Source organism: Labrus mixtus, chromosome 14, assembly GCF_963584025.1.
Source record: "Labrus mixtus chromosome 14, fLabMix1.1, whole genome shotgun sequence".
In the NCBI taxonomy this organism is placed as follows: domain Eukaryota; kingdom Metazoa; phylum Chordata; class Actinopteri; order Labriformes; family Labridae; genus Labrus; species Labrus mixtus.
The window spans coordinates 10,675,795-10,688,280 of NC_083625.1; the positions used below are offsets into that span (position 1 = coordinate 10,675,795).

Here is a 12,486-nt window from a genome sequence, read left to right on the forward strand (position 1 = left end):
TTAAAAGTGCACATGATCTATTATTGTATCCTAAATTTGTGAGCGATACGCAGTTCAATATCCCTGACTCACCTCCTCCACACATGCACGTCGGTCTCCAGTGCGAACAGCAGGTCAGTGAGCAGCCTCTGGTGCATCGGGGACCACTTGAACTCGGGGATGCGGAACATGGTCGTGCGGGGGCCCGGGCTGAACTGCCGGCGCTGCTCCTCCGTCATGGGCATGCCCCTGAAACCCAGATCAACACGAAGGTCCCGCTCCAGCTGGGCTGCGGTGCGACCGTGGAGGGCCTGCAACATGTTGGGGGCGGGGAGGGGTAAATGTAAATGAAAGAGTAAATGTCTAAGTTGTCTCATATAAAACATGGTGGGATAGAAGCAGTTATGATATTCAGTTCCATTACAGAAACCACGCAAGACTCTCAAGGAGTTATTTTTCCATTTCACTGAGCATTTAGGGACACTATGTTCATGTGTGGGCAGTCACTCAGCTTCTCTGCTCTGACAAACTTTCCATGACTATTTTTTTTATGCTTGTCACTCAAAGCCAATCACATAATCAGACCAACGGCTGGTAAAGAAGGCTTGTGACTGGAGTGCCTCTATTCAGTCTTAACAGGCAAAATTAAGAAAAAACAAGTTAGGTGGAGGAAGAAAAGGAGGATGTCTCCCTCTTTCATTAACAACACTGAGAGGATACATTTAAATAGCTTAGAATGCCAAATGTCCCTGAAATCTGAAAAACCAAAGCTAAAAAGTGATATCAACACTTTATCAAGTCACTAAAATATAATGACTTAATTAAGACAAAAAACAGATTGAGCAAATACATTTCTGAATGTACAAAGACCAAACAATTTAAGTAAGTAATTTGAACTCTGTACATTATTTAATTTAGTATTTCTTTATATAAATAAATATGATCATTATCTTATTTAGTGCGAGGGCTTTTAATAGTTTGATCTGGAATACAAATACAGTGCCTACTTTGGTTATTTTTGCCATTTATTTTGTCTTTTCCAGGAGTACCTTCCATTGTATATATCTTATATGTGTCCTTCACAACCTCAAGGTTTTGTAGGTTATGTTACATTTGAGCTCGCTATACTGTTTTTTAATTCATCAGTTTAAGGACAGATCACCAATGCCCCCTGTACTTTAGTACGGTGTTTCAAATGACACGGGAAGTAACATCATGATGTCACCAACAAACAAACAGTGTGATGACACCAAAAATGGAAGCCCTTTACTTTTCAAAGCAAACAATAAATTCCATATAATGGTTTAACCTGTTCAGTTTAAACACAGACATGCAAAACAGTGAAGTCCACTTTCATTCTGTAGGGGTTACTCTATTTCTCCCACTTAAAGTTTTCTAGCTCGTTAGCTTTTAGGAAAAAAATACATCAGGAAAATCATTTTAAAAAATGCAGCGATCATGTTAATGAAACACTGAATAAATGTGTTATGTTCCTGTCACACAGCTGTTAATTATCACTTATTGTATATACCCATGAAAACCATGTATCTTGTTTTTTAGCTGCATTATAGAATAATGAAGAAGGCACAGCTGCAGAGGCCTGTGTGTCCTTCGTTTTATAAGAAAACAAATTACAGTGACCCAGCAACAAAATCACACTCAGAAACACACCTGAGTGGTTGTAGTAGTTTGGATCTTCTTTGTGTCCTTGTCTTTCCCATCGTCCGACCTCTCTGTATCAGATGTCGTGCTGGCTGTGTCCCCCCCTGTTTTCAACCCAGCAGCCTCCCCCTCTGCCCCGGATGTTCCCTCTCCCTCGGGGAAATCTGGCCTGGAGGCTCCCTGGATCTGGGATTGGCTCTCGGCCTCAGCAATGGAGCTGATGTCGGCTAGAGGGCTCTGGATCTTAAAAGGCCCCTCCTCTGGAAGCTCCACCGCTGTGTGGCTCTGGCTCTGTGTTAGATCAGAGTCGCAGCTCGTCATGTGGGCCAGCAGGCTGAGGTCGTCACTGGCACTGGTGGTGGAGTGGGCCGGGACAGGGCCGGATGGAGGGGGCTGGTCTGGGCTCGGCAGTACGAGGGGGTCTGTGGCTGCCAGAGCTGGAAGCAGCTTCTCGTCAACCTGGGAGCAGAAAAATTAGAAACATTAAAAAAATAAGGACTGCAGCTGTTTAATGGTTTATATACTCAAAGCTTTGATTTGTTTATTTGTTGCTTTTTGTTTCTTGCCTGTTATTTCTTCTGGTGTGGTACAGAACTTACCAAACTTCGTCATCAGATGATGAAGAATCAAACAAAGCAGTCATGCTCTTATGCATAATATCTGTTTCTTCCTTGACACTTTTTCCATGGGGCTTCTGGGTCAACTTGCATTTTAACTAGCGTATTGTACATTTAATTGTTATTTTTAATGTCCCATGTGTTTCCATTTTGTTTGTAAAACTGTTATCATTCCTGCATACTTTTTTTAATTGCTGAAAGGTTGATGAAAGTGCACCGACTTATTCAGTGAATTAACTAAATAATTAAAATTACCCATTTGGTTTTAAATCTTCAAGCTGTTGTTATGGCTTTGGTCGTATGCTATACCACAAGTCTTTTTTGTTTTGCTTCACCAGTATGTCTCTACATCTGTCCTATGTGCTCAGAAATACAGGGAAAAAAAGCAAAGTCTGTAGCAGCAACCTATTTTTAAAGACTGACTGGTGGTTTTATAATCCCGATTCATAAGGGAAGTTGTGTCTCCTCTGATAATTCTTCCAGAGACGATAATCTTCACATCCTACCTTGCTGAAGAGAAATCCGTTGTTGCTCGGGACGCTGTCCTTCTCATCAGCCAGTGTAATAAGCGGACCCATGTTCCCATCATCCTCCAGGCTGACTCCAGAAAGCCCCAAGCTTGTCCCTATCCCTACCCCTGAGCCTGGCGTGTCATCTTTAGGTGCCAGATTCCCGTTTAGGTTTTGAACTACAGCGCAGTACGCACTGTCCAGGAGAGAATCCACCTCCACCAGAGGTCCGTTCTCGATTGCTCCCCTCCCTCCTCCGCTAACACCTCCGCTCAGGCCTTCCGGAGACAAGTCCAAGTCATCCAGCTTCACCTCTGTGGCCTCAACCTTCTCTGCTTTAATGTCTACCAGCAGGTCATGGACCTCTACCCTCACCCCGGGCCCTGCGCTCTGCTCCCCCGGTGTCAGTGCTTCTCCGTTGGGTCGCTTCACAGCGCCTTCAGCGAGGAGGTTTCGCGAGTCTCCTCCAGCACCCTCACTATACTCGGCCTCGCTCTCAGGAGTCTGTGTCTGGGAGTTGTCATCAATCTCCAGGTTGCCGTTGACAACAGGGGCAGGTGTAGCCGAAAGCCCAGAGATGGTGGAGACGGAGCCTTTCTTCCCCTTTTTCATGTTCTCCTCCTCCTGGCGCTGGTACTCTTCATACATCTTTGCCAAGTACTCTTTATGGGCTTCATAGGTCACCTATGACAGAAAGTGAGGGGTTATTATTGGTTCTTTAATCAGAACACAAGTCAACTTTTTAATCAATATCTTCTCCATTAGGTCGACCTTATGGGGCACATAGATCTTCATCATGGATTAAACTGGGACACCAGCCTAGCAGGGCTTTAAGACCATCATCCATAATGTGTCCTTGCTTTTTCATCGCTATGGAAAAAAGGGCGAGTTGGATTTTCACCACTGAGCACTGAAAAGTGCTGATCGAATTTATTTATATATACTTATCTATAATGAATCACTCATCAATATTTTACTCCTTTTGAGTGTTGGAGGTCAATCAAGGAAAATTACAATTAGCAAAAGTTTGATCTTTACAGACAGCTTCACTCAAAATATCAATACCTGCAAATCAATATCATCCATTTGTGAAATAATGTTGTCGTCGTGAGCAAATATACAACAAGGACCTCTCCCAGATTTGACGAAATAATCAAGTGGAAAAAAAAAAAGCAAATATTTACTAATGGAAAAAAATCCCCCACCCAACCTAACCACTTTTACTGTCCAGTAAGTCATTAGTTATTAATCTGTGATCAATAGATTTAAGGGTGAACTTTTTCCCTGTGTCTATTTGAAGTTGTACATTTACGCTCCTTCTACCCGATTCCCTAATTTTCCTGATTTTCATTTTGAGCCTTCGAAAGCAGGCTGTAATTTCACTTTCACTGGAAGGCTTCTTATGATGGTAGAATTTGTTTGATGGTCTCTCCATTAATGGATTTATTCAGGTGTGATTGTTAACTGCAAACTGGGGAGTACAGAAAGAAATACGTATCTGTCAAGCAGTGTACATTAAAAAGAGTCGTTATAAAGAAGATCTTCTACAGCTGCAACCCAGACAATTTCTGGAAAACACATCCGTCCGACATCAAGCGTCAGAGTATGAGGTTAGTTGCATGATTAAAATGTCATCACCTCTGCCCACTCTCTCGGGTGAATTTGACTAAATATTAGCAAACTTCTTGTTGACTTCTTTCAAAAGGGCTAGCAGGGAAAAGTCCAGGTAAAGTTGGGATGAAAAATCAGCTGCTTGCATTCGCTCATGCATCCAAATTTTCGAGTGTGCAGTGCCTTGAATATACATTACCTTGGAGTGTGCGATGGACAGGGTATCGACCCAGACCCTCCACCCTCCCCATTCGTATTTGATGGCATGGTAGAGCAGGATCCTGAAGATGTTGTACACCATCTCAGTTATCTTCTGCTCCTCTGGGTTCTTGGGGTTGATATATCCGAGGGAGAACATCCAGTCCTGCCACACCGAGCACTGCAGCAGGCAGCTGGGACACAAACACAAAAACAGCATGTGAGTTTAGCCGCAAATGAGCTTAATATTAAAAATACAACAATTATTGTGTGACATAAATGACTGGAAAATGAATTTCTTGGTGCTCTCACCGTCTGTTTTCCCGGCTGTTGCTGAAGAGTTTAATCATGTCCGAGAGGAAGAGTCTCCTGACTTCCATCAGCTCAGCGCTGGGAGATGAATTCTTCAGCAGGGTGGCCACTACTTTCAATATCACTGGGTGGGAGGGGAATGATCAGGGAAGCGTGAGAGGAAGAGGGAGGAAGAAAAAAAGAGATGAGAGAGTGGGAGAAGAAAATACAGTGTATAAAAAAAAAACGTGTTTTAAATGAGAGAGAAAAATGAGGGAGGGAGAGGAGGGTGCCAGGCAGATGATCAATAAGTGAGAGATGGCAGCAGCTTCTGAGTTCAGACTTTTGTTGTTTGTTTACTCGCAATTAAAACAACACGGCATTATTGGCAGACAAAAGAACATAAAAGAGACAGACGCACTTCTTCTTCAAGCTTCTGTGATTTTTAGCACTTACTGGGATTCTGGATCTTGACAGTGGAGTCGGGCTCTGGGTGGGGTTTGTGAACCACCTGAGTGCAGACCTGCTCTGTCAGAATCTACACACACACACACACACACACACACACAAAATGAACAGTCGTCAATAAATGCAGAGACACACACTGTGATCCTGACGACTCAAAACAGACTAAAAGAGCGTCACTTCACAGTCACCTACCTCATAAAGAGTGTTGTAGGTGGTGATGGAGACGGTGTTGGTATGCATCATCAGCCTCTCTCCCAGCAGTGTGAACAGGCTGTGTGTGTGCATGATCTCCACCTTTCTTCTGCAGACACACACACACACACACACACACACACACACACACACACACACACACACACACACACACACACACAGAGTTTGGCATTCATTACAGAATTTATGACAGTTGAAATTGACAGTGATTGTCACGAGCATGATGACGGTCTGATATTGGCACCATGTGGTCCTGTCAGTTATGATGGGACCAAAAAGGATGAGAGATGAATACCAACAAGAGAAATTAACAAGAGGCAATAACAGAATATTAACACTGCGGGAGTCACCGTGGTAACATCCACACGGCTGCAAATTGGTAACCTTGCCAGTGGGAAAATCAGGTCTCCAAGAGGCTTTTAACTTGAGAGACAGGAATCAAGGTCAACTTACTTTGAAGTATTAAAAGAAAATTATAGAAGACATTTGTTTTTAAAGGCTCTGTATATTATGTCTTGTATTCGGGTACCTAGAAACAAGAAAGAAGTCAAGTTTAAGGTGTATATTTAGTTATGTTTATACTGTGTATCATCAAATACTTAATATAATTCTAACAAATTATCTGGTTTCCATTACCATCATCTTGAATCTTTTTTCAATCAATTTAGTGAGCTTGCAATTTACTCTCTTTCCACATAATTACATTTTACAGAAGGGCTGAACTCTTTTGTCTCTCTGTTCAAAGCCCCTCGTCTGTTTGAACAAGTAAAGGGTTACCCAAGGGTCAGAGAGACCAGGTAAGCACTTTAAGAACAGTGTATGACATCAAAAAGGGTTCAAACATTTGCTTTTAAGATATAACATTTACAGTCTACACCTGCATAGAGCCTTAGTATAATTTAAACAGGCTTCATTTTTATCAGGGCCGTCAAATGATTACATTTTTTAATAACAATTTATCACTGAATTTCAATAGTTAATCCTGATTAATCTGATTTCTAATGCCATGTTTGAAATGTAATTATTTTGCATTTCTGATCAGTTTTTGTCATGTTTTTGATTTGCATTTCTGTATTTCTGACTTGTACAGTCACAAGTTAAAGGTTCTGTTTGGTTAAAAAACAGCTTTTATTTTGAAATAAAAGAAGGAACTTCCTGTAAATCAAAGGTTTACGACATTAACTCAACCACGTTAAAAGGATCTCGTTACGGATCAGAGAGTATGTGAAAACAAAAAATTAAAGCATTATTTTTTGCATCACAATCAACGTGTCAAAGGAGCAATCCGTAACGTTGACACCTAGCGTTTAAAATTGGTACTGCAGTCCAAATTGAAAACAGCTGTCTCCCCCTGGCCCCTCCTGCATAGAGCAGATGCTCACGTGGGTTGCCATGTCATGGCACAGATGCTTCCGCGTTAGTCCAGGACTGCATCTGTCTTTAAATCTTTCTGTGTTCTAACATCTCTCCATTTGAATCTAATTTGAATCAATGAGATCAATAATGCCACACAACAAAGTCAGCATGTCTGATGCTCTGATTAAAGCAGAAACCCCTCGTTTTCCAACCTATATCATCAGGATATCTGCAAATTTCATCTAAATGGTTCATCTTTGATCATTTTAAGAATTATTCACCAAAATATATTGAACTGTCTATCAAAAGTACAAAATGTTTTTCACTAAAAAGCTTTCTTTACCGTATGACCAAGTCGCTCTTTGGGTCATTATCACATTTCGACTGGTTTTCAGGTGCATGAAAACTTAAAGGGCGTTCGGTTCGAGCAGATGTTAAGCAGGTGGGGGAGTGAAGGTGCAGGGCTAAGGTGCAGTTTGAAAGCCTGCTACCATGCCGTGCAGTGACATATGTGTAGGTCACATGGGAGGAATAAATCCCCCAGCATTCATAGCAGCTCATCAAGGTTCCTCCTCCCTGCCAGTGCACACTGTCGTGATGATTATTCCGCCTGGACGTGATGATGAGGACATTATCTTTTGCCTACACACACACACACAAACAGTTCTTCTGAGGCTCACTGCAGGCTGCACTGCTGTAGCTTCTCAGATTTACTGCACTCTCCGACATAAACAGGATTTGTGTTTAAGTTGTGACAAAAAAATAAGAAGGAGCACTTTAAGTGATTCCTTTTTTCAGCGAGTCAACATTACACTGATTACCACACAAAGGAATAATCGGAGAGAGAGCACAGAGACAAACAGGTACTGACTTGTGACCAAGGTGCTTGAGGAAGTAGCCCAGAACTTTGAGGGCCTGGACCCGGATACTCTCGCTCTTTGAGGCCAGGAGTTTGCAGATCACTCTGTGAAAAGTCAAAAACAGACACATGGGTTACATTTCAAGAAGAGTTACAGTATCATAGATGTGGGATAGGACGAAGGAAGGAAAAAGCACAAAGTTATTCTGCTCCATCCTCAAATTTAGCATTAAATGTGCCGACTGAGCATTTTGATAAAAAGAGTGTACTAAAATGAAAAAATGAATAAAAGTCTGAAAAAGAGCTGAAATAATGTTACAAATTGCCATGTTGCTGATTTGGGCTCCAATAATACTAGATGTTACCATAGCAACAGGAAAGTATTCTTGTCTCGTTGTGCTTTTGGGGATTTCCCAGCACTACTCTTAAGAGAAATCCCCCTACTTGATCGAGACTACCCTTCTTTATCAGCCAACATCAGTCTTGTAACTAAACATTAAACAATCGTTTAACAGGCACAGTTTAGCTTTTAAGGTATTTTAGCAGCACAAAATCACCTGAGGGACAAACTGAGCTTCTAGTTTCTGCTCAATCATTTATAAAGACAGAGGCTGGAGATGTTGTTTTTGTACAAATAAAATAAAACAACTTTATTCATTTGTTAAGAGTGGAGTTCATGAATCTAAATCTGTGCCCGGTTTTAAAATCTTTACTGTTGAATTTTCAAAAAGCTGTACGTTTCATAACACACTTTTCTATCAATGGAAGGTAGTTCAATTATTAGTCGCTCAAATTATTGTGTGTATTGATAAAAGGTAATTTTCAGGTTATTTATACTCTGATTGAAATGAACAAACCCAGTAATTGATCTTTCTGTATGCACTGCATGTTCTCCATATTGAAAATGATGAACAAAAAAAAAAACCTCAAATGGCATTAGATGGTAAAATGATAGACTGTTATTTAACAGAAAAAAGGATCTTCCTCATGGCGGGAAAGACATGTCGTCACATCAAATCTTTAAATCTGAGGCCAGCATTCACCTAATCCCATTTCTCTGGTCAAAAGCAGGGATCATAGACGCTGGGTGTTCAGACATGAGAGCCACCAGCAGCTGGAGCACATCGTGGATATTCTCATCCTGCAGAGAGAAGAAAGAGAAACGGGTGAACAGGTGAATTAAGTAGACAGACGAAGCCTGAATGGACAGATCAATGGAAGGGTTAGGAGGACAAAGAGAGAGTTGTAAGGTTGGGCATGGAGTGGGGGCGGGGGGGGAGGGGGTTGTGGAGGAGCAGGTGGTATATCAGAGCAAGAATAGATGTAATTGTTACAGAGTACATTCTGTTCACTCCATTGTTACACCATTCTTCACGCTGTCACAGCGCCTGAGCTGACTCACACTCTCACTCCTTTAAGTGGACCGTAACTCCAATCCACAAATTACACACTTTGCCACCAGCTCCACTCGTCCACTCTCACCGTCTCTTTTTATCCCCCCCCCTTTCTTTCCAACAGTGTGTTTTATGACTCCCAAACAAAGCATTTACCTCATGCATGGTCAGCAGGTAGTTGAGAATGCTCTGTAGCTCATCTTCCTTCACGCCCCGGTCCTGTGTAAAAAAAGAAATCCACCAAAACACTCAAGATCTTTGTTTTTTTTTATAATCTCATTATTTTCACATGGCTTCATTTATCCTGTCCTTGGTTGATCTCTCACACGCATACATTCATAAACATAGCCTTTATCAATACAAGTGCACGTAATTATAAAAGCTGCAGAGCTTCTGTTAGTCAGCTGATCCATGATTCGATTATACCTCCGCAGACACACACACACACACATTAAGCCGGTGGCCCTAACAAAAAGAACAAAGGACATACTGGAAAAGTGATTTCTTGCTACTGAAACTATGGGGTAAAGATGATAATCCGTACCTTCAGGATGAGCTGTTTGAGGAAGAGGAGCATGAAGGCTCGGAGCGAGATGATCTCCTTCTGGGATGGCCGTGGTCCGTCTTAACAAACACAAAACAAAAGAATCATTTCCTGTTAAAAATCTATTTTTATGCACGATAATGATCAGGTTGTTGTTCCGTCTCGGTGAACCCTACTGTTTACTGATATTAGGTTTTATTAGGCTTCCTGGAGTGCAGGGAAAAAACATGTTAGCACAGGCGCACACACACATACACACACACACACACACACACACACACACACACACACACACACACACACACACACACACACACACACACACACACACCCACACACCCACACAAACACACACACACACACAAGTGTAAACTGAAAATCACTTCCATTAACTCCAGAGGCAATTTGGCAATCTGGATATTTTATAGTTGTGCTAATCTAACTGATTACAGTTAAGACACGGCAATTTACAAAAACGTGATTGATGGTCCAAATGATCTAAACCAAATAGGCAGCGTGTAATCCACTGAATAAACCTTTAAGCTCTGGCACTTCAATCGAGCTAAAAACACAAAAGTATCTGACGCACATCAAGAAATTTCTCATGTCGGGTGTGTGATGTCATCGCCTCTCTCTCAAAGCTGTGACATGTACTGTTACAGTACTACTGTAATGCTGTTGGTGCAGCGTTTAGTTCAGTGACTGTGAGTCATAATGTCTGGAGTTCTCCCTTCCTTTTATACAGTATGTGAGCTTTAAGAGGCACCAAGTTCATAAAAACATACAAAGAGATACAATACAATGAGATTCCATAGAATAAGATGCGTTAAGATAAGATATGATGCAATACATTACAATAAGATACTAGACGAAATGAAACAATTAGATATGATGCGATGCAATATGTTACTTAACGATCAAATTAAATACTTTTCCATACAATTACATACATGCAATTCAAAATGACACAATAGATTACCATACAATTGATTGTCCATTTGGAAAAAACGTATTTGGACTCTAATGCTGCACACATGAACGTATTTACACATTTTACATTTCATGTCAGCTAAGGCTTTAAAACGTCCTTCTAGCTCTCGAGCTATAGAATGGTTGCACTTTTCAAATGTAGTAAAAGAAAAAAACAACCAGTTTTTATGTATTTAGATGTTGAAGTGGTGCTTATAAATGTCATTTTGGAGTGCTAACTTGTGAGCTAGATACACAAAACCTAAAGGCTGTGATGAATCGGTCCAAGATACTGTCAAATCATTGCACCCATGGGATATTACTGTATGTCAGTTAAAAAGGCATAAAGGACTCAGATCATGGCAGGTGACATAAGTGTATTTTTCCTTTAATAGCCTCAGCAGCAGTATAAAGCTGACTTCTCTTCCCTACTTAAACTTCTCTTCTACATTTGTCAATACCAAACAAACAGCCAGTACACAATGAACCTCACACGCTGCCCGTTCTCATCAGCGCTCTACATTCCCAGCAGAGGGTTTTTTTTGGGGTTAATAAGGCGACAGTAAACATTTATGATGCCTGGCTGATATACATTTAGCCACCGCACACTCTGCTGTGTCAGGATGTTTGGAATCAGACTGATTTTATGCGAGCAACAAAAGGAAAGTACTGAAACTGCAAAACAGTGTTTATTGTTGGCTTAATGAAAATGCACCTCGCCTCTCTGAACATTTGAACAGATATCTGACCCGTAGCTGCTTAGCTTGTGGAAGTGAGAAAATGAAACAACACATAAAAGACAGAGGGTCTGACAGGGAGAAGGCTTCTCTCTCTCTTTCTTTTTTTTGTTTTAGTGATAGGACAGTGGATAGAGTTGGGATTCAGGGAGAGAGAGGGCGGGGAATGAGATGCAGGAAGGGAGCTGCAGGCCGGATTCTAACCTGGGCCGCCCGCAGTCACCCCTCTCCCCTCTGTTTCTTTATAATGCGTTGCTTCCCTTGAATCATACAAACGTGTAGGACTTCAAGTCTGTTCACCTACTCTTTACTGAAGCCCCAACATGACACTGAAGTGATCCCCCTGTGATCAATCATCCTTTTATCTGTCAAGCTGGTACACGTCGGCGGGATGGTGACACTCATTAACCATCATGGTTACACAGCAGCTGCGTGTCAAACGGGTAAATGTATGCACCAGGTGCACATGTGTGAGTGCAACCTCCAATTTAAAGTCCCATTCGTCACCTGAAGATTTGATTAAAGCCTGTATTTCCTCCCAACCGCTTCTCATGGGCAGTTTTATTTCTCCTTCTTCTTCCGATTCATTTTCTTCCTCTCGTGCTCCTTTCATGATTCAACCATCATGATTTTATACGAATTTGGACAGCTTTAAACATCTCCACGAGCACAGAGAATGATCTGAGCTAAAAATATGAGCTACTGAAAAACCCTGCAGACTTTTTAGTCTGTGTATTTCAAGACATTCGGCTGTGTGTGCTCAAGAATACTAATGGAGATGTATTGTCAAATTTTGAACACTTGCCAAACTGCATTATGATAAAGACAAATCAGGGTATTACATTCAAGAGTACAATAAAATACATAAAAACGGTTCTTCTAATGAGGTCAGCTGAATAAAACTATTTCCCAGAAAAGATGATTAATGTAGAAAAATACACTCATGCATAAGTATTTATCCATGCGATTCAGAAGAATTCTTGTTTCTCTCAGTTGAAGCCATTTCATTACCGTTTCAACTGTGTTATAATGTAGTTACAGAGTTCAAAAGCAGTGTTCCTGCACCGTGCAAAATGCCT

General features: G+C 41.3%; 2 protein-coding genes across 14 annotated transcripts in view; one reads left to right on the forward strand and one right to left on the reverse strand.

Annotated features, from left to right (window-relative positions):
* rfc3 (replication factor C (activator 1) 3) overlaps positions 1-12,486 on the forward strand; it is a 238,275-nt gene that overhangs the window by 98,966 nt on the left and 126,823 nt on the right. The window lies entirely within an intron of this gene.
* Positions 1-12,486, reverse strand: part of nbeaa (neurobeachin a) — a 96,837-nt gene that overhangs the window by 26,499 nt on the left and 57,852 nt on the right. For all 13 annotated transcript variants that reach the window (XM_061055004.1, XM_061055003.1, XM_061054996.1 and 10 more), the window contains exons 14-24: positions 9,702-9,781; positions 9,314-9,376; positions 8,807-8,904; positions 7,776-7,868; positions 5,528-5,636; positions 5,324-5,405; positions 4,889-5,012; positions 4,578-4,770; positions 2,765-3,451; positions 1,651-2,100; positions 73-290 (exon numbers count right to left, since the gene is read on the reverse strand). In XM_061055004.1, coding sequence (XP_060910987.1) covers positions 73-290; positions 1,651-2,100; positions 2,765-3,451; positions 4,578-4,770; positions 4,889-5,012; positions 5,324-5,405; positions 5,528-5,636; positions 7,776-7,868; positions 8,807-8,904; positions 9,314-9,376; positions 9,702-9,781 — 2,197 coding nt within the window. The remainder of the gene's footprint in view (positions 1-72; positions 291-1,650; positions 2,101-2,764; positions 3,452-4,577; positions 4,771-4,888; positions 5,013-5,323; positions 5,406-5,527; positions 5,637-7,775; positions 7,869-8,806; positions 8,905-9,313; positions 9,377-9,701; positions 9,782-12,486) is intronic.